This window comes from Varanus komodoensis, unplaced genomic scaffold (assembly GCF_004798865.1).
Source record: "Varanus komodoensis strain SLA01 unplaced genomic scaffold, ASM479886v1 scaffold26, whole genome shotgun sequence".
NCBI classification, from domain to species: domain Eukaryota; kingdom Metazoa; phylum Chordata; class Lepidosauria; order Squamata; family Varanidae; genus Varanus; species Varanus komodoensis.
The window spans coordinates 8044056-8065334 of record NW_025335684.1 but is presented as its reverse complement, the minus strand read 5'-3'; the positions used below and the strand labels follow the sequence as shown (position 1 = coordinate 8065334).

The 21279-nt window shown below is 41.1% G+C and overlaps 2 protein-coding genes across 5 annotated transcripts in view; one reads left to right on the top strand and one right to left on the bottom strand.

The window, feature by feature from the left end:
* DAGLB (diacylglycerol lipase beta) overlaps nt 1-12444 on the top strand; it is a 37708-nt gene extending 25264 nt beyond the window's left edge. For 2 of the 3 annotated variants that reach the window (XR_006415015.1, XR_006415013.1), the window contains exons 17-18: nt 11540-11565; nt 12038-12444. The gene's annotated coding sequence lies outside the window, so the exon portion shown is untranslated. Of the gene's footprint in view, nt 1-11539 lie in introns of all 3 variants that reach the window. The other variant, XR_006415014.1, reaches the window with a different exon arrangement.
* On the bottom strand, nt 42-21239 carry RAC1 (Rac family small GTPase 1). Of its 2 annotated transcripts, XM_044433101.1 has the most exons (7): nt 20807-21239; nt 9604-9675; nt 8311-8428; nt 4979-5035; nt 3051-3113; nt 1815-1974; nt 42-1629 (listed from the first exon to the last, which is right to left on the bottom strand). In XM_044433101.1, the coding sequence occupies exons 1-7, from the start codon at nt 20839-20841 to the stop codon at nt 1499-1501; spliced, it is 636 nt and encodes a 211-aa protein (XP_044289036.1). In that variant the 5' UTR covers nt 20842-21239; the 3' UTR covers nt 42-1498. The 2 variants fall into 2 exon arrangements, with proteins under 2 accessions (XP_044289036.1, XP_044289038.1); XM_044433103.1 differs by lacking the exon at nt 4979-5035 and having other exon boundaries at nt 20807-21238.
* Nucleotides 21240-21279: the final 40 nt, after the last annotated feature.

The window sequence follows — 21279 nt, the reverse complement described above, 5'->3', positions numbered from 1 at the left end:
ATACAGGTCAGAAATTGAAGCTTCACCACCACCACCACCAGTGTGATTCAAGAAATTTATTAAGTCATACATGCAAAACATACTGCTAAATTGCATTACCAAAAAGATCAATGTAAAAACTTCACAATCTTGCAAACTCCATTTATATTTTTGTTCTAGTAGTTGAAAGGTTGTAGTTCAGTTGTGTTCTTGCCAGTGTCTGGGATGTATGGAACATTGTTAGCACTAGGTTACAGAACCTCACAGACCCAGTTACCATTACTAAATCAACCAACAGGAGGTACGTGTTCACGGTGAGGTTAAAAGGGAAACGTCAGCATTAGTAAGGTTACAGCATCAGGATACTGGCAAATGGTGACATTAGAGAAAGGTCATTCAGGTGGTGTGAGATAAGAGAAAAAAAATACTAGAACTGGTTTATCTGCTGCACATGATTTTTACACCAAGTCACCTGAGGACTAAAGAAAACTTCTCAAAAGCATGTATAGTATTAGGGCAGAAGGAAAAACAAAGACAGAAACAAGGCTATGTTTGAATATTCTAGTCTACAAAAATGCAAATATAATTAGGAAGGTTTTTAAAATACAAGTTATATTGCTCAGGAGGAAGAGATTCTACAAGAAAAGCTTCTAGTGAGAACATGTGAGGGAACGACCAGTTCAAATTGTAGTAAAATAAATGCCCTATTGAAAAATGCAAACAAGTGATCCATAAAAACACCAACCTCCCTTCAGCTACTGTTTAGTTGCAACAGAAGGTATCATTTTACTGTGTTTTTTATTAAACAAAAGAAAATCCATTCAGGTTTAACTAGCTGGTTCACAATGTAGTGTAAATTGATCTTTACAGTGTCAAAATACTGTTGGGCAGTTTCCCTTGACCAACCCACTTAACTTTCACCAATATAATACACTCCTGTCAAGGAAGACAATACACTTCAAGGAAAATAGGTTAATCACAGTTCTTAATAGGCAGGAAAGTATTTAAAAAGGGGGATCTGTATATTGTCAATTATTGCATTTATTCAGGTATGAGGAAGAATGCTATGACCATCAGTTGGATGAATGCATTAAACAGCAGCGTTTTCCTACTGATACAATATCTGGAAAAAAAAACTATAAAGTTCTGCAATTCCTAATAAACGTTAGTATCTTTAAAGACACCTGTTTAACTTAAAAACAGGTTTTGTGCTCCATATAACAAAGCACAACAATGCAACATAGTAATGAGCAGATAATTTGGCAACACTTGATTAATCTGAGCGAAAGGAATTGGAAAAAATAAGGCTTTTATATAGGTTTGTCTTTTTTTTAAGGATCTCTTTAGTAGAAGAAAGAAGAATCTAACCTTTTAAACAAAGGGGAACATGAAATTGATGATTGGTTCAAAAAATTGATGGAAGAAAACTAATTTTTAAACAGAAGAACTTGGCATTGATGTGAATGCTCCATTGTTCCAAGCAAAGCACAGAAGGTTCCAAGAGGGGGACAGGGCAACATTACAGCAGCAGGCATTTTCTCTTCCTCTTCTTGACAGGAGGGGGGCAAAGAACCGCTCGGATAGCCTCATCAAAGACTGTCTTGAGACCTCGCTGTGTAAGTGCTGAGCATTCTAGGTATTTTACTGCACCTACAAAAAATACACACGTTTTTGGTACTTACAAACTCTAACTTCAAGGAACACAAAACATGTCCAAACACTATGGATGTTTGCTCAAGTCTTACGGTTAAACAAATTCTACAATCTTTGGCTGAATACTGAATTGAGTCATGCAAGAACACCAACTTAATGCTTACAGAAAGCCAAAGTCCTACCTATCTCTTTTGCCATAGCGAGGCCTTGTGGGTAGGTGATGGGAGTCAGCTTCTTCTCCTTGAGTTTTTCAATAGTATCTTTGTCATCTCTGAGATCAAGTTTGGTTCCCACTAGTATGATGGGGGTATTGGGGCAATGATGTCGCACCTCGGGATACCACTGGGGAAAAGGGAAAAAAGTTCTCTCTGAAGTGTGCCAACAAGTGTGCACTGCACACACACCTCTCTCACTCTTCAAACAAACATTAGGAATAAACATTAAGAGCTGATTTACAATTGATTAATTTCTAATGCATAAAAGTCAAATAAAAAGTAATTTGGTTCCATTAGAACTGCCTCCCCAGCCCACCAAAAACGAAGGAAGCAGAACTAAAAGCTGAAACAGAATCCCTTCCAGGGCGCAGACATTCAGCTGAAACAGACTTACCCCTCTTAGAACTGCTTGAGACGGCAGAGCCAGTAGGAGTGGTTCCTCTCTCCTAGAATAGCTTTGGGACCCAATCTAGAAATACAGCTGTTTCTAACCGCTAACATTTTCTAGACAGTATACAAGCCCAACAGTCCTTGCCTGCCATTTATGAAGTCAAAAGGGGTGGGGAAGGAAGAAGAAAACAAGCATGCACTGGCATTATATCTTCACAAAGTTGCCTAATTAATCCAGAGTGGTGTTGGTGAGGAAGAGCCCTAAATTTCCCCATCCTAATTCAGCAAACTCGTAACAGAGGAAGCAATTGTGAAAACTACTGTAAAGGAAACCTAGGCTTGGCCAAGGAGTAAGAGGAAAACTCCAATTTCTCATATCTTTTGAGGATCCAACATCCCTGCCAAATGGCCTAAGTTGAAAAAATAATTCTCTTGCTCTTTTGACTAGTAACAAATAGTATTTATCTTTCAACATAGTTATCACAGAAGAAAAATACTGTCATATACCAGTTGCATTTTAACTTACAGAGCAGCCTAAAATTATCAGCATTTGGCATTTGCTGTGACATTGAACTTGTCTAAAAACATTATTTTTCAAGGGACACAAAACTTAAGCAAATCCAAATTACTTATATGTAAAATAGCAGTCCTGAGTATTTCTTTAAGAATTATTTTACAAGAATTTAATAGTAACAATAACTATTGTCTTCATATGTGTATTTCAGAACACCAGCTTATTCTCCAATTGTAAAAATACAGGTCAAAACTTCCAAAATATTGCCAAGGAAAAAGGGCAACTGCTTTTCCACTCACCTTTGCACGGACATTTTCAAAGGATGCAGGACTCACAAGGGAAAAGCAAATTAAGAACACATCCTGCAAAACAGTATTTTAAGAATCTTAGTCCCAGTGGTTATTTTTCTTGGTTTAATGATTTTTCCACATCATCAGATGTCTAGTTCCAGTCATGGACATTTCCAGTTGTTAATGGATAGGCTGGAATGGCAGCACAAGAACACTTTAAAACCTTGTTTATTTGTAGTTTTAAGATGTGATAGTTTTAACATGCAACACTGGAAGACTGGAGAAACACACCAATCTGAATCTTAGTGGTGTAGCCTGATCTTCACCAATTAATTTCTGTGACACACACAATACTGTGTTTGTTGAGTGGCTGCACTAAAAACCATCACCTGGGAAAACTGGAATCAATTCATGGTTTCCAACATAAGGTTCTTCTGATCCCAATATAACTGCTCATTTGGATATACACTATCCATAAAGGTAACAAGATTGTACATACTGCCTCATGAAACATGAGGAAAACCACCAACCAGAAAGTAACACAATTCGATAGAAATTATTTCCTAGCAAATATATCAAGGATTACATCCTGAATCTCAGAACATACCCAGTAGTTGATCAATTCAAAGCACACGTGAGTTTATAGTAAATACGAATATGAAATATTAAAGTTTCCTATTGTCCAAAAGAATCAGAATTCAATTGCAGCATCGTCAATGGTATTCCCTTATCTTCAGCTCTCTCACAGACAAGGATAAAGTTGGGGGGGGGGGGTACTTAGAACGCAAGCACTGCTGATTTCAAGGAAGGGATGAGAGCAGCCACCAGCCCCCCCCCCCCACATTCCCAGATTGTGGAATTGTTGTGAAGATTCCTTTAACTCTCAGAATGTATCTAGTACTCTCCATCACTCTCCCCTGCAGCAAATCACAGGCTGTTAGTGTCTACACTGAGAGCAGGTGAGAGTCTAAACTTTTTCTTACAGCGCAAAGCAAGCTAACATGAAAAGGTGATCTCTTCCCTGAATTGGTGTGAGTGCCACTTTTACGGGGTTCTACCACCATTGCCTAAACACTGTACAGACCACGATCAGTGTTACTGTCTCATCTCTGTGTGTGGAGACCAGCACTAACTCATTGCCTTAAGTCTTCTGAAAGTCCCAGCAGTCCGATCCAGCATAACGTTGTGACTGGAGGGACAGCAGTTTTATACTTTGTTCTTAAGCATAGGAGTAAAAAAGGAGAGAAGGAGGGAGGGGGGGTTACAGAAGCCAAAAGGGGCCCAACAGCCATTCCTCCTCAAAGCATCTGAACTGCTCCTTTCCCCTTCTGATAGGCTCTGCTTAGCTGCAATTGCTGGGAAAATGCATCTCCTGCTCTGGCATCCTCTGGCCCCAAAGACAGATAACCAGCTCAGCCACTGAAGAATCAAAAGTATGTTGGAGTGTTAGTTGATTGGGCTGCAGCTTCAAGGCTTATGTTAGGCCAGCGCTTTGCCACCTCCACTGTTCCGAATTCAAAACTGCAGTTATCCATGCAAGCGGACCACCAGGGAAGAGCGACACTGCAGTTTACGTGCCCCCACTGCCCCTCCAGCTTGCCAGTTTTGAAGTGCCTCTTGAGCATGTCTTTGTGTCCTTCTACCAGTTCCAAATATTCCAGTTTCCCATTCAGAAAAATCAAGGATTACTTGAAGCTCTTCAAGTAAGTGGCTTTTGTACAATGAAAGTCCGATCTGACGTATTCAGTTTCTTAAATACAACATTTGGTTTTTAAAGAAAAGCCCAGAACTTGAATCCATATGGTGATATGAGGGCACTAGAGTGTGGGAAGCCAGTTTTATGGCTGCAGGAACAGAAGCAAAAAGAGAGAGAGGGAGAGAGAGAGAGAGGGAGGGAGGAAAAAGCTTGGCGCTTAGTGGTTGAAAATTTTACATACGCAGAATGGCTGATGTTTCACCCTGGGAGTTAAATCCTTACCATTCGTTCCTTCATCCTAATAACAGCATAAAACAACTTTAATTAAGGTTAGGAGAGACTTAATGGAAAAATAAGCTCTCTTTCCATCACTTTCTACACCTATATGATCATCTGAACTACATGGTATGACCTTCTGAGATCAGAATTGCAGATGGGTAAACTGCAGGACTGAATGCTCACCTGTGTAAAAAGGAACACCTTGTAGAAAACTAGTCTTACCACAGTGAAGGGTTCTAGCAGAACCCTGTCCTGGTTTGGTGGCTTTCTACATGGGATTTTTAAAAATGCAGGCATGCCTTTAGGAATGCCACTGCTACCCTTGTCGCAATGTTTCTGAAGTGATGTAGTCCTACAAGTACTGTTTGTGATTCACCTGAGTATCTAATGCAAGCTTCAAGATAGTAATGCTAAACACAACCAATCAGAAGTGAGCACCACTGAAATTATGGGAATTTCCCGCAATAAATGCACATACACTTTCTTTTGAGGGGCAGAGCTTTTTACTGAATCTATTTTAGACGAGGCAGTATATAAAAACAGCCCAAAACCTTGTCCAAAGCACACAGTGGACTTGCCCCATCTCTAGGAAGCACAGCACTGGTGGAATGCTATCGAATGGATTACATAAAGAGGGATGAACTTCCCTTTATGTCTAATCCATACACTCATAGGCACCTTGATTTGGTCAAGATCTACCTCTTAGTAGATGCGAACAGGCCAGCAATCGGAACACGAGTGACACTACCGCAGCTGCTGAGCTCTTTTCACCAAGGCTTAACACAGCCACTCAGCGGCACGTTTGAGGTGTGCTTCTTCCTCATCGCTTTGTGGTTAACCCAAATGAGTCACTCTGCGCTCTGGAGTCTCCCTTGGAACAAAGAACCCGTTTCTGCTTTCTTTCTGGCTTTTCCAGCAGTTCTCTCAGAAACAGTAATATAGCCAACAATGGGGCACTGCCAGCCCCTAACTCTCAGGCCGGAGATGAAAAAGGCCCATTTGGCTATTTCACAGGGTATATAAACAAGCAGGAGTAGGAACTGATTTCCCAGAACTGTAAATGAAAAATAGTTTATGCACAAGCCAAGAAAGTTCACACTAATAGAACAGGTTGACTTTTTACTTTTCTTAGAGAGCAAGAGTTTTGTTTTGGTTTGCTACTTTTTATACCATCTAGGAAAGCTTTGCTTTCTTTTCTGAAGCATACTGCATTTTGTTCTCAGAGTAGATATTAAACATGAGAGATCTGTTTTAATTTCATTTCTGCCTTGTCCCCTGTCTAAGTTCTGTCTAAATCCCCTTTCCTTATCACACACACAGTTTCCTGATCTATGCTAAGGAAATAAAGTGACATGCAAAATCCATATGATTGTTTTGAGCATCAGTAAGATGAAGAAAGCTAGCTTTTTCTGAATCCTAAGTTCAGGGCAAAACCACAAGAACCAAACAAACATTCAAAATGAATGAAACGAAACACTGTTATGTATTTCGGCTTGGACAATTTGCATAGGAAGAAATATATTTACCCAACAAAGAATACATTGTATTCAGAGTTGCAAGACCTGTTGCAGCTGCACAAATCTTGAGAACAGTATTTATTACAGCAAATGGTGTTAAGGAATTTCTATGCACGAGGAGGTAATTTCAAATATATGGACTATTAATACGCATCCCCATTTTTGTTGCCTTCTCTTATTAGGGAGCAATTTTATTTAATTCTTGATTTTATATATTTTTGACAAAGTCTCACAATTCATTGAATAATAGTTTACTTGAGACAAAACTCATGTTGGGAGCTGCAGGACCTTTCTCAACTCAAACATGCATAGGATGGCATCCTTAACCTATCAAACTTGAGTGCACTAACTCAAGACAAGGTATTCATTCACCTAAGGAATTCTTCTCAGTTCCATCCTCCCTGCCCACTGCTGCCGTCAAGAATGACCAAAGAGTAGCACGTGGCAGTTCAATCAGCAGCTTGTGAGGGGGCTGCCAATATCGTGCATCACAACTGACACCACACAAAGTGATTCAAATCAGCTATGGCTTTGCCCACATTTTCATTTAAATGAGCCCCTGTCACAATCCATCCCGCGCGCTGCACTGAAAAGCCAAGCATCACTGGTGCTTAGCAAGGATGGTATCAGACTGTGCCTGTCCAGCAGGCGTGAACAAAGGCTGCTTCTTAGCAGGGCTGCTGACCTCCCATCAAGGGTAAAAATATTCTGCACCCCAAATTTATGATTTAAGGGTAACTTTTTCTGGGTGAATCTGAGCGAAGCACTTAGGTGTCGTAGTTATTTGGCAGTGCAGTTTATTCTGTCCAACGGACCCTCCAGAAAATCAAACCTTTAAAAAAAAATTACTGAACTCAGCCATGGACCCCCTGGATAGCACTGCAAAAAGCAACCACTACCACCTCAGCTTCTGTTCTTTAAAAAAGGGGAGGACAACAAATGAATGACACTATAAAATGAATGTGCGAATGGTTTAGAGAATTTTTGTGTGTTAATACATGATGTTAGCAGCAATGATTAATTGTCAGCAAAAATTTGTTGTCAGCCAGAGCGCTGTCACATTAGGGAAGCTTGCAATTATGGATGCTATATATTATGGGTTAATGATTTCAACTGAAGCTATCGGAACCTTCCACTCTACGATGTCCGACAGAAACAAATCAGGCCAAAGTTCAGGCCTGCTTCTGTACATCATGAAGTTACTTATAATCCAGGTGGCTTCAGGCTTGGCAATCCTGCACAGCCAAGGTAATATGCAGAATTCTGGGGGGAAAGGACCATGTCTTCATGTTTGTGAAGAAAACTTTGTTTAGACATGGCAATTTTGCACAACCTGCTAAACCCACATACTAGACTGAAGGCATGGAAATGTTACATCGTGATATGGGGCGTATACACTAGAAATTCTCAGTTGATCAAGTTTCTGAGATTTCTCCAACATGGCAGTTACCAAAATAGATGCTATGGTATTGTAGGGGTGAAGCAGAACTGGTGGGAGTTCTGAAGCAAACAGCAACCAATTAATGTGGAAAGTTTGTTCAACATTTTTTAAACACTGTCTTCCATACTGGTTCCAGGCTGTTACTAGCCTCCATCTGCACTGCCTGGAGTAAGAAAGAGTAGTACAGAAATCAGCAGCAGTTCTGTGTACACAAGGTGTCTGACATGCTGTATTGGCATATTTTATACTCAACTGGAAGCACTCTTAGTCTTAATCAAACCTGCAATTAAAAGCCATATAAGCAAAATGGTCAAATCTTTCATTATAAAAACTTACTGTTTGTGGATAAGATAACGGGCGTAATCTGTCATAGTCCTCCTGTCCAGCTGTATCCCACAATCCCAGATTGACTGGCTTTCCATCAACCATCACATTGGCCGAATAGTTGTCGAAACTACGAGGTATCAAGGAAACATTAGTGTATTTCCCTTAAAGCCCAGTTAGTTTCCATGCACAAAATGTACAAAATTAAAGCTAGCAAAATGTCCAAAACTATAATGTTTTAGATAACTGGTCAAGACTGTATTTGCCCAAACCTTTAACGAATAGTGATGTACATTTTTTACTGCTCCTTTTACAGAGTATGCACTTCAGTAATTTGATATTGCGAGAATCAGATTACAAAAAGTGCATGAGGAGAGGCATCCCTGGTAGAATCGAGACGGGGGGGGGGGACTTCTGCTGTCTCCTCCAAACAGCAGTTTGGCGAGTGCCTTATTTTGTTGGGAGAAAGGCATGCAGCAATGATACTAATTATGAACATCATTTCATAGCACATCCAAGAGCACTGAGAAAGTGGGAGCATGTGAGGGGAAACATAAACCACCCCACAACTCCAGCAATTACTAGTAGGAGCTCTGGGACAAGGGGGAGTTTTTGTCCTTGACTCTGTCCAAACAAGCTGAATTAAAATCACTGGGAGGATGGTGAGGTTAAAGTTTGTCATCCTCCCAGCCACCCAAATTAATCAAGGGGTGCGTGCGTGTGTGTGTCGCCTCTGGGCACTCCTATGCCACATGCAGTCCACCCCAATTCGAAGGAACCAAAACATCTTCCACCGTCTCCTGTGACATGTATTCCTTTCAAACAAGGAATTGAGAAACAAAGATATGTTTCACATAAATATGTTTTAGAGAGAAATATAAGGTGTAAATCTAAGACATTTAACAGGTGGAAAAGAACATGTCTCAGACTTGTGTTTCTTGAGCATCAGCCCCAAATTCACATAGCAAATCACTTTTAAAATATATTCATATCCATGGGTATACCCAAGTGGGTCCCTGGAATACTGGCCACTGTTTAAGAGAGCCATAAAAGGAAAACTGTTAAATTTTAATGCCACCCACTATGCCAATTCAACTACCTCTCTGCTGGAGTCTTTAAAAAGTTACTCACATTTATGGCTAAGAACCAGCGGTCAGATATCCACATTCCTGTTCAGCCACTAAATTATCTGAGTAGCCATATTCTCTTAGCTCAATCTGCCTCACACTTTTGCAAAGAGATATACAAGTGTTGCCCCCCCCCCAAAAAAAAAGATGGTAGGGACAGATTAAAAAAAATACTCACACAGTGGGTATATATTCTCCAGGAAATGCATTGGTTGTATAACTGATGAGTAGGCATGTTTTACCTACAGCACTGTTAAGAGGGGGAAAAAACCAATGAGAACACATTCACATTATCAGTATAGTAAGCAAGCAATTCAGCAGAACATGGTGAAGCATCAGTATTTGATAGCGCTTGAGGAAACTTGATTTCAAACAAGATAAATTAAATCCTGTAAGTACTAAATTGTACTTAGTTATTCTAACTATAGTTTCCCAGTTTGGACATAATGGGAGATAGTTAACTGAGGGTAAAATCCAGCAGACTGAGAGGGGGGAAAACGATGGTGACTGCACACACAGAAGGGCAAATACTAGCTTATTTGGGCAGATACTAGCTTATTAAGCCAAGGTACAATCATCCAAATTAGACTAGGAGATCACTGAATTCTCATTGCCAGAGGTGGGGTGTGGAGAGCTGCTTGTGGATTTGTAGAAGCGTCTGACTGGCCACTGCAACCATACCAGATGGACTTTTGGACTGATTAAGCAGGAACATTGCATTCATCCTTTTGAGAAGCCTTTGAAATTTTTAGTAGTGCCAGCACAAGCTGGAGGAAGCAGCCGCTGTGGATTTCAGATGACTGTTTCGCAATGTAAGTGTAAGACCAGAAGTCAACTTCCAGCACTGTAATCCCAGCTCCAGGTCACAGGCTCTTCAGTTTTCCTATCCTGAACAATGAGGTACGTAATTGCCTTGCCAGAGTGCAGTGATTACTGGTGATTGCAGAGTACTTTGAAGATAAAAGCCAGTGTGTAAGCATTAAACATAATGGATGGACTTTTTGCAGAGAGATCGGGTATTGGTGAGGTGTGGCTGTGTAACTTAGCATTCCTTGAAAAGCCTGTTATAGCAGTTCCATGTATTCAAAGACTTGGAGCATAACAGATTTGTCCAGGCAATACTTCCTCCCCAGAATTGTATCCAGGAAACAGAGATATGAAACAGGGAAATTATCCATTTAATGTGAACACAAATCTCAGGTTTAATCCTTGAAAATTAGAAAAATGCCGCGTTCAAGTAGCCTCTGCTTCATTTGTTCATTTCTCTATACTACAGCCAAAGAAAATAAGAACGGGAACCCAATAAAGACCATGTAAGAGGAAAATCCTTCCCTCCATGTACAAAGCTGAAAGCACAGGTGTTTGAACAGCCCACATCCTGGGAACTACCCCCAGTAAGGCAGCATATAGCCATGCCACAAAGGAATGTGCAAATCTAAATTCAGTCGAGGTAGTCCTATACATTATGAACCCAACTGGAGTCCAAACTCTGCATTAAGAAAACTCAGAACTGGTACCATAGTTATGCAATTCCGCATAGCACTTTAAATTACAAGATTATTCTGTGGTTATCTACTGGATTGACAGGAGGAACATTTATTTTCCTGTGACAAAGAAATACAAACAAGTAGGTATGAATTCAGAGACATGTGATCTCTGCTGAGCAGAATGACTGAAACTATTAAGGAAGCTTGTTTTAGTTCAACTGATTTCCCAACCTACCTTTTACCTAGTGAAAACTGAACCTTACAAGTGCCTTGCAAAATTCCATCACCCTATAAAACTGTCTAATACTTTATTTCATGCATATAAGGAAATCTGAGGACTGCAGGACAAGGTACCATGAGATTTTACTTCCAAATGTCTAGGGCAAGAAATCAGAGATGTAACATTTCTGGAAATGTTGAAGACACTCCATTTTGGGGGTGGGGAAAATGAAAATACATGCAATGCTTAATTGAATCTAAACTTACTTTACTCTTTAATACACAATGCATCATTTATAACTCTGCATATAAAAGTGTACTACTTCGAGCACGTATGTTTACATGCCTATCTTATGTGCATTTTCTCCAAAGTTAATACCCACTTTACATATCGGCATTTATTTCCAGGTAACTCTGCAGAGGACTGCAACCTGGTAAGTATAAATGCCTCAATTTTATACATGCAAAATCTGATGGGATCAGAGCTAGAGGTGGCTCACCCAGAAAGAGACAGTGGGAGCTGTGATGGACGTAATTGGGTTGGTAAAAAAGGCAACCCAGTGCTGTTCTAACGAAGCTAATTTCCTATACATAGTTAGAAAAGGAACTGAAAATAAAGCTTCCAATATTGTAGACTCCTTATACAAATGTATGGCGCAAACACACTTAAGAATACTGTGTACAGTTCTGATAACTGTACTTAGAAAATAATATTGTAGAGTTGGAAAAAGGACAACTAAAATCATCAAAGTGCTGCAGCAACTCTGTGAGGAAAAATTAAAACGACCAGGATGATTAAATTTAGGGAAAAGGTCAGTAAGAGAAGACACGATAGAGTATGCCAAATAATGCATGGTGTTCAGAAAGCCATAGCGAGACATTTTTCTCCCTCTCTCATAATACTAGACCTAGTGGAAGATTCGGAGCAGATAAAAGGAAATACCTGTTCACACAGAACATGGCTTAACTATGGGATTCACTGACACAACATGCAGTGATGGCCATTCATCTGAAAGGGATACTGAACAAGTTCACGGAGGAGCAGGCTGCCAGAGGCTACTAGTACTGGCAGCTAAATGACACCTGCAGTATCAGGCAGAATGCCCACATACACCTGGAGCTGGAAGCTTGGACAGAAGGTGCTGCTGCAGTCATGTCCCGCTGGTGGGTTTCCCATGGCAGCTGAAGAGTCTAGAGCAGTGGTGGCGAACCTGTGCCAGGAGTGCCACAGCGGGCATGAAGAGCCCTCTGTCGGCACACGAGCAAAGTTGCCCCAGCAGCCCAGCATCGGATAGCAGCACACATAGGGGCCATGCGCATGCTCGGAAAGGAGCAGAGGCGCCAGGCGATGATGTCACAAGCCGCGACTCATTAGCCGCGACTCGTCCAAGCTTTCACATGGCTGGTCAGTGTGCTCCCATGGATATATAGCTTGAACTGGCTGTGAGTTGTTTTTTTCTAAACTAAAACCTCAGTTTTCAGGTTTTATTGCAGTGTTGGCACTTTGTGATAAATACGTGGGTTTTGGGTTGCAGTTTGGGCACTCGGTCTCTAAAAGGTTCGCCATCACTGGTCTAGATGGATCCTTGGTCTGATCCAGCATGGTTCTTTAGTAAAACTTTGTCTTAAAACTCATTCCACACGTTCCAAAATAGATATTCCACATGTTTTTTTTTTTTTTTTTGGTATTCTCCCAAATTTCCAATTTTTCTTTTGGAAAATTGAAAAGGCTATGAAGGTTGGGAAGGAGAAAATACAACCCTGAATATTTACTTCTGTAGACTGAATTTCCTCCACATTCTGTTCTGGTACAGTTACAACATTACAGTCTCCATAGAAACCAGCTTAACATTGGCAAAGTATTTAATAACTGATTTTTAAATGATGAATAAACATAGGATTGGAGTATCAGTCACAGCACAAGTTACACTTCATGAAAATAACCAGCTCTACAAAATCATATGCAGAAAAACTATAAGGTTCTATATCATAATCCCTAATATATATTTTAATCTTCAGTGCATCCAAATGTTTCATTATTTAAAAAAACAATATCCTGATTATAATGGTGCCTTTTGGTTAAAATGTATTGAAAGTTAAACAATCAGGATGAAAGCTCTTCTGCCTTTTAAGAGCCTCACAGAAAGCCCTGCTTTGAGTTCCATCAATATAATCCGTGAAAGCATGCTGGCATTCTATATGATGGCCCCTTTAATATGGAATTTTCTCACTCCCAAGGCAGTTTTTTTAAAAATTTTTTAAGCTCTGGACTACATCTTGTTTCGAAGCAGCTTTCAGTGACTTGTTATCACTTCCCAGAAATTATGAGTTCCTCTAAATGTTTTATTTTTACAAGTTCCTACTGTATATTTACCTTATTAATTTCCTTAATTTTACAAAGATACAACACAACATTTTGAAATAAACAGGAAGTGAATACTGTTCGGATTTGGATATCAGAGAAGTTTAAATCTTTTCGTAAGCTATGAAGTTCAGCAAATTGCCTCAAGCCCATCAACTTCACAGACTGCTGCATCCTATTTTCTCAAACCTGCTCAAAATCCTACACATCAGGTTTGAATCTTTCCACCCTATTCCAGTCCTTGAAAAACACTTTTCTGATTTCCCATATTGGGAGAAAAGTTTACCAAAACCACTCCAAACTGTTCTGGAAAAAAGGAGTGAAATTTTTTCAAACCACGTACAGCAGGATCAAGAGAACTGGCTCAAGAATGGCTGTGTACCGCACATCAGGCAAGTCCACTAAGACAAGGAAATGCAAACAAGAACAAACAAGTTCCACATGCCTCCACTGCAGAAAGCGCCTATTCTAGGCTTCCTGCCTTCTCAGCTTGTTGGCCTCCTGCCCTATGAATCAGTTATGTACTCCAAAATGAAGGTTTCATCTTCCCAGACTTTGTAATGATTCACTCAAGTCAAATATATGGAAAGCTTTGAAAAGGCTTAATGTGGCCAATTCCTGGTCTAAAATGCCAGACATGTAGCTATTTAAACCACAGAAGCCAAAAAATTGTTAAGATAGGTGAGCTGTTGGCTTAATTATACTGAGCCTGATCTTTCCTATTTGTAGTAGCAAATTTGCTGATTTTCAAAGTGTGCCTGGAAATAGCTTAAATTCTAAAAAAGCACCTCCCTCCTTACAGCCCTATTCAGCCAAGTGAAATGTGTACAGATTAGATGCACAGGGCGTAGAAGCGCATTAGCCACACTCTCTCTTTCTACTCAGATCTGTCACCTTGGACACTTTCTTAAATTAAGACATTCTTCCCTCTCTCTTCAGGAGCCAGTCTCCACATATGGAGACAGAAATGAGTGACAGTATCGGGTAGTGACATGTTCACTACTTCACATGTTTAGTTTACAAATATTCCAAACAACTGAATAGCTTTTGCATTTCAGTAAAATATTCAATTAGGCTTATAATAAAAGAAAGGAATATTAGCATCCTGAAACTACCACACCACCAAGTTTCTTCAGGTATTAAATACAGAGAGCAAACTTCCAAAACAGATGCACCTACCATACAAGGATGGTTTCCCCAAAAGATTCCCCAAAATTGCAGATGTTAAACTAAATTAATTGTTAGATTTAATTTTGGTGATCAAAGTATAAGAACTGGAAAATTAGAAATGGATTTTCTGTGTCAGCACCCCTTTGACAGCCTGCCCGTCTCAATCTATCCTTCTATACCACCCCAATTCTTGCCAAAAAATGTGTAATATGCCTAGACTACATATGAGGAAAATTAAGCATCTAAAGGTAAACTCCACTACTATATTCCAATTGCCACATTTGGGTCATCCAGACTGAAGAACACAAAAGAGCACAATTAATTTCTATTTATCACAGACCTACATACAAAATAGCACACAGATTTTTATTTTAAACTCAGCACTACATAGGTATTAGTGGCAAAGACAATGCATGTGAGGTTTGTTTGTTTTTGTAATATAGTAGAGAGTTTTCAAAAAGTGGTGCTTATCTATCTATCTATCATAAAATCAAACATACATATGGACATTGTCCTTGTAACCATGTATTATAAACTAGGTGTTTGTTAATCTTCCAAGTAGCCACTGTAGCCTATCAAAACCATTCACCAGTTTTAATACCAGCAGTGTAGTCTATGTGATGTGCCTATTAACTGTTCCATGCAGGTAAGACCAACAGACCTGTGAAAATCAGAATTACGCAATAATCACAATGAATGGGTTGGGAATGCACCATTGCATGGATTACGATGCACTGCATGGGGCAGTACACAGTCTTACTGGACTGGATTTGAAGACTGGGGGAGTTAACCTGAGACCTTACAAGAGTGACTGGATGAATATGCAACTTTCATTGTTACCCAGTGAGGCCATTTTGGATTTTATCTGTAGAACCTTATTCCACTATAAGGAACAAAAAAGTGTTTGCTTGCAAACCTCAGGAATGTACAATTGCACAATTCATACTATCAGATTATCTGTTTAAAAAAGGCAGCCAGCTCATTCAGTAAACCCCTTTGTTTGTTTTGGTTAGGGCCAGAGCCCATCTTGGTACATTATTTTAAATGTGCTGTCAATCTCCTGGAACATCACAGAATCACAGAACGGTAGAGTTGGAAATGGCCTGTAAAGGCACTGAGTCCAACTCCTTGTTCAATACAGAATCGCAAGTTAACACATCCCTGTGAAATGGCTATCCTTTTGAATGCCTCTAGTGTGCCTATGACCTCCCTTGATAATTGGCTCCATTGCCATATTGAAGAAAATTGCTTCCTCGAGAAGAATGAGCACTTTGGCTCCTAAAGCTCTATAAAACTTTTCAGTAACCAGCTATACATTAAGATACATTTCTAAAATATTAATCCCTTTTCAATGTAGGGTTAGGGGTTGCTCTCAGCTTAACACAAAGGATGCTTGTGAGGACAAAATAGCAGAGTAAGGGGAATATGCTAGCCTTCCCAATCTGATGCTCTCTCTAGATTCGAGTTTCTGAACAGCCTATCATTCCTTTCTTTGGAGGAAGGTTGGGACAAAAATGTAAAGAGTGGCTGGATAAATACATTATCATTTTCTGAACTTTAAATGCTGCTTTCATCAAATCAAGTTATTTAATGTTAGACTGTTCCATTTCCTTTCACTTACCCTCAGGGCAAGGTTATTAAACCCCACAACTCCACTAGGGTAACTCCACAGCATGTTTGCCTTTTCAAGTTTTTAAAGTTTTAACATATAGTCTTGTAGCATTATAGAAGGTATCCATAATTTTGACACACAAGTCAGCTCAACTTTCACTAGAAAACTGGAGCTTTATTGTTCTCATGTATTCTACAGATTGCAGAAGCATTAGATTTAGATGGCTCTAAATCTTCATCCATATATTGCAAACAATAATTAATCTGTTATTTTCTGGTTCTATAAGATGAGAACTAATTTCATTCAAAAGAATATTCGGATATCTTCAAATTCTTTAAAATGAAGGCTGAGCTACACTAATTTATATAGTTGATTTTAAAGCTGCTATCAGTACTTCTTACAGAAGATTACAAATTTGTCTTGATCCCTAGCTGCAGTTAGATAACACAGGATTTTTGTTCTGTTATGGAAAAAAAAAACCACTAACTGCACAGAAAGAGTTTTGTTTTCTAGCTGTCCTCCAATGCTTCTCTGAGCTCTGACATCCAGAAAAAAAGGAGGGCAAACACTCAGAATAGCCATTCTTCAAGAACTGAAGAACGGAGGGACATGCACACCGCTACCTTTCAGCATTAACAAAGTCACATGCCCTGTTGAAAAGGACTAAAAAGTTTTTATGTGAATTAAGTCTGTGTACTGATGGTGCTCCACAAAGATTAATTTACAGAATAGTTACATGATGGGAAGGGGAAGCACAATTATATTCAAGTAGTTGATATTAACTTCCAAACATTTAAGCTGGTTCAGGGCCCTGTGGTACTTCACTACTAGGCTGTTCACAAGCAGCATTGGCATTTAGTAGCACATCATTAAATAATTTACAATTTGCAGGACTGCACACTGCATGCAAGCTGCTTCCACTCTGCAGCAACAACCCAGAAATACTACATCCATAGGTTAATCTGATGTCTGAACCAAAACGCTAATTTGTGGGTTAAACAACCCAAAGTTGGGAACAAATCATAGGTTAACTCTGAGGTGTTTAATCTCTGAACAGGTTGGTGACTAAGGGAAGACAGGATGATGCTGGACTAAGCATGGAAGTGGTGTCTTGCAGTCAGATCCCCACCTTCTATCAGCCACCTACCTCAGAGGGCTCCTGCAAGAATACAATGGGATGGGACAGACCTACACAGTGACTTCAGCTCCACAGAGGATGGAACTTAGTGGTTCAGACCAATAAAATCCATGGTCATTCAAGAAAGCTAAATGACAGGAGATTCAGAGCACACAGAAGGTACTTTCTCACTCAGTACACAAATAAATTGTGGAAGTTAATATAACAATATTTATTACATGTATATTCCAACATTTTTCCATCATGGAACCTCAAAAGGTTATATGCAGTTCCCAACAGATCTATTCTCCAAGAACTGACCAGACCAAACCTGCTTAGCTTCAGCAAGGTGGCTGCCTCATGTGCCTTCAGACCATACTGCTTCCATCTTAGACAGCTTTAAAGCACATTTATGGAAGATAATACATTAGCTCATCATTGTTGTTATATGCTATTTCTAGAACCATAAGCACCATGCCTCTGAATACCAGTTGCTGGCAATGCAGAATATTGCCCTTTGGTCTTGTGAGTTTTCCATGGGCAGCTGTTAGTCCACTGTGAGGACTGGTAAGCCTTTGGTCTCATTCTCCTGAGCTCTCCTTACTTCTTTAAGACTGGGGACTAGAGTTCTCTCCTTATTTCAGTAGTGCCTTCAAGTACACCTCTTTATTTTCTGTCACATAGCTAGACAATTGCTATTCTGTGTACCTCCAGGGGTGGGGCAGGGCATAGTTGCAATAAGAGCAAAAGCAATTCTGACACAAGATGACTTGATCCATGATCTATGCAGCATACAAAGGCTCTGCACACACTCATAATCTCATTAGCATTGAACCCCAACTTTTTTGAAGTTTATCCATCTGCCACAATTTTGAGGGCTCCTTTCCACTGATCAGCATGTGGGTATGTATACTCATGTTTCTTTAACAGTATGTCCTCCAGAAAGCTTTTACATGAGAATCCATGGGTGCTGTTAACAGTAGGATAAGAAAGCACAGAGAGAAGCTCTGTATGGATTTTTTTTTCTTCTCCCAAGCTAGACTCAGGGAGAAGTTCCTGTAGTCCCACTGTAAATTAAAATCAAATCAAGAGCTAATAAAGGGTTGGGAAATATTTTAAATACCTGGGTAGTAGAATCACATTTAAGATGTTGTCCAGAGCTAGGAAAAACACAAATTTCTAGGCAGTATCACCACATTTTTTAAGTGCCTAAATGACCAGGTGCCTGGGAACTTTCAAACATTAGATAAATCTGGATTTCTTGTGATAGGAGAAAGTTACCAATTTAGGCTATATAAATCATGGTAGAATTTTCCAGCTCTTAAAATCAACTATCCTTGAAAAGCCAAAACTTGCCAGTCACTTACTACCCACATGGGAAAGCCTTTAAGGAGCATTCAGAAACAAAGTAAACCATCTTGTTTGCTTCATTGCTAATTAAATGTTTCAACTGAAGGTATCTTCCTTTATTGACAGATTGCCCACTACTAATCTATCAGGCCAAAGAAATCAGGAATAAAAGCTCCTCTCACTACCATTCCTTTATTTTCATTTTTATTGCACAGTCTAAGCAGAAAACACAACTTACTCCTGAGTAAGCGTCTCTAGGATCAAGCCAATCAGTTCAACGAAACTGGCTCCCTAATAAATTTCTTTAAAGAACCTTAACAAGATTTCAGGAAGTGGATTTCCTTTGTTAACCTCTAAACAGAACAGAGGTTTTGGATATGACAGGAAATCAAAGCCCAATAATTAAATCCCCTAACGCCAGCCACTGAATTTTGGAATAGTTCATTTCCTGATAGCTCTTAGGGAATTACCAGACTTTACATGGAAACCTTTATTTCCTCAGTTTGACACTTGAAAAGTTAAATGTTTCATTGTCTTTTCCTTCCACAATACAAAAGCAATGAAAGTACCAGGGTGTATTGCTGTTGCAAACATACCCACCAGGCTTGCTTCCCATGGAAGAAAATCCTTCCGTTTTATCAGCACCTCCAGAATTACTGCTGAATCTATACAGCCATTTCTTCACATGCCCATCCCATGGTCAATGCTGGTGTTACTGAACCAAGTTCTGTAGCATAGCTAGAGAATCTGCTCATGAACAGAAGACTAGGGTTGTTCTTACACTTTGGTTACCCTAACATCAACAAGCTTTCCCTGTAGGATGTTTTAAAATTCCCAAGGACTGACCATTGGGCTACACATAAGGCATTATTAGGAGCAACTAAGAAACAGGAGAGGTAACTAGATAGAAAAAGGAAAAAACAATCAGGTGGGAGAGACCTTGATGACATTTCTATGCATGCTTACTTGGGAGCAAGCCCCACTAAAAGTGCAGCAAGCCTTCTAATACCAGCCATATCCATGCTTATTTTGGCAGACAGTAGGTTTACTGAACCTACCTTCAAGAAATATTTATCCCCACTGATAGACATGCTTGCTGCAGCCTTGTAAGTTATCCATCTGAATGTTTCCCTTTGTATGAACAACTAAATACAATGAACAAATGGGAGATACTTGGGCTGCAGCCCTAAACAGATTAGGCCTGACTCAGACTCCGCATTAGCTTCTCCAAAATGGCTCAACAGATTGGAAAACTACAGGCACTGCTCTATAAAGCCAAGTCCAAGATCAGGATATGGAAAGAGGCTCATCCCCAAAACGCAACAGGAATTTAGGTTTGGCAAGGATCAGTGACAGAAAGGTGACCAGACTGATAACTGACAGAAAAGCGACCAAATCGCTCTTACATCAAATCATGCCAGAAACAACAGAGAAAAGTGTTCCCTTCTCTCTCCCCACTACCCATGCAATGGGAGCACCAAGAAAAATATACGAGGGCACACAGAAATACATTCTATGAGTAGGTGAGCAGTACAACCGAGGGGACCAGCAATGGAGAAAGCCAAACTAGTGGGGGGGGATCCCCTGCCGCCCCCACCCCCCACCGGCGCCTCCTAAACTTCCGGCAAAGTCGCCATAGCCAGGCCGTTGGCGGCGCAGGCTGGGAGGGCCAGAAAAGCGAAGCCAGTCCGGGTTCGACTGGGGCTCCCAAGTCCCTGGTCCTATGCCCCGGTCGGCCGTGAAGCTCACTTCGGGCTGGCCCCAGCGTCTCAGCCAACCCTACCTCGCAGGGTTGTTGTGAGCACAAAATGAGAGGAGCCTAACGGCCCATCCTGGGCTGCGTGCAGTAAAAAAGGGGGGCTATCAGCATAAGGTTAATCAAAATCACCGTCTGGAGCACCGCGTTGGAGAAGGCCGGCGGCTGGCGGCGCAGGCCCACCCCAGGCAGGACGCGAGGGATCCGAGCGAGGGGGGCGCCGCGGCGGGCGTTCCTGCCAGCCCCCCGAGAAAGACCGCGAGGGCCCACCCGCAGGAGAGAGCCGCCGCGCCGGCGCGGGCACTTACCCGTCTCCCACCACCACACACTTGATGGCCTGCATCGGGGCAGCTGCTGCGTCGCCGGCTCCTGAGGCTCTCCGGGCTGGGCGCCGAGGAATCCGCGAAGCTTCGTGGCGGGTGGCGTGCGGCGAGCGCAGGAGCAGAAGGCGCGAGGCGAAAGTCCCGCCGCCGCCGCCGCCTTTCCTTTCCCTTCCCTTCCCTTTTCCGAAGGGACGGAGCTGGGCGCAGTCAGTCCCCGGAGAGCGGCTGGGGGAGCGCTGAGGTAACGGCCACCACCCAAAACGCGGGGCGGTCGAGCGAGGCTGCGAGGAAACAGGAAGCGGCCGCTCCGCTCATATCCGGCCGCGCGCTCCCTCACGCCTGGGCCCGCCTTCGGGATTTCTTTCGGCCTAGCCTGGCCTAACTCCCGAGCCTGGCGAAGTGGGAAACGGAGAGGGGGCGGGGAAGGCGCCGCGCTTCGGAAGCCTTCGGCTCCGCTT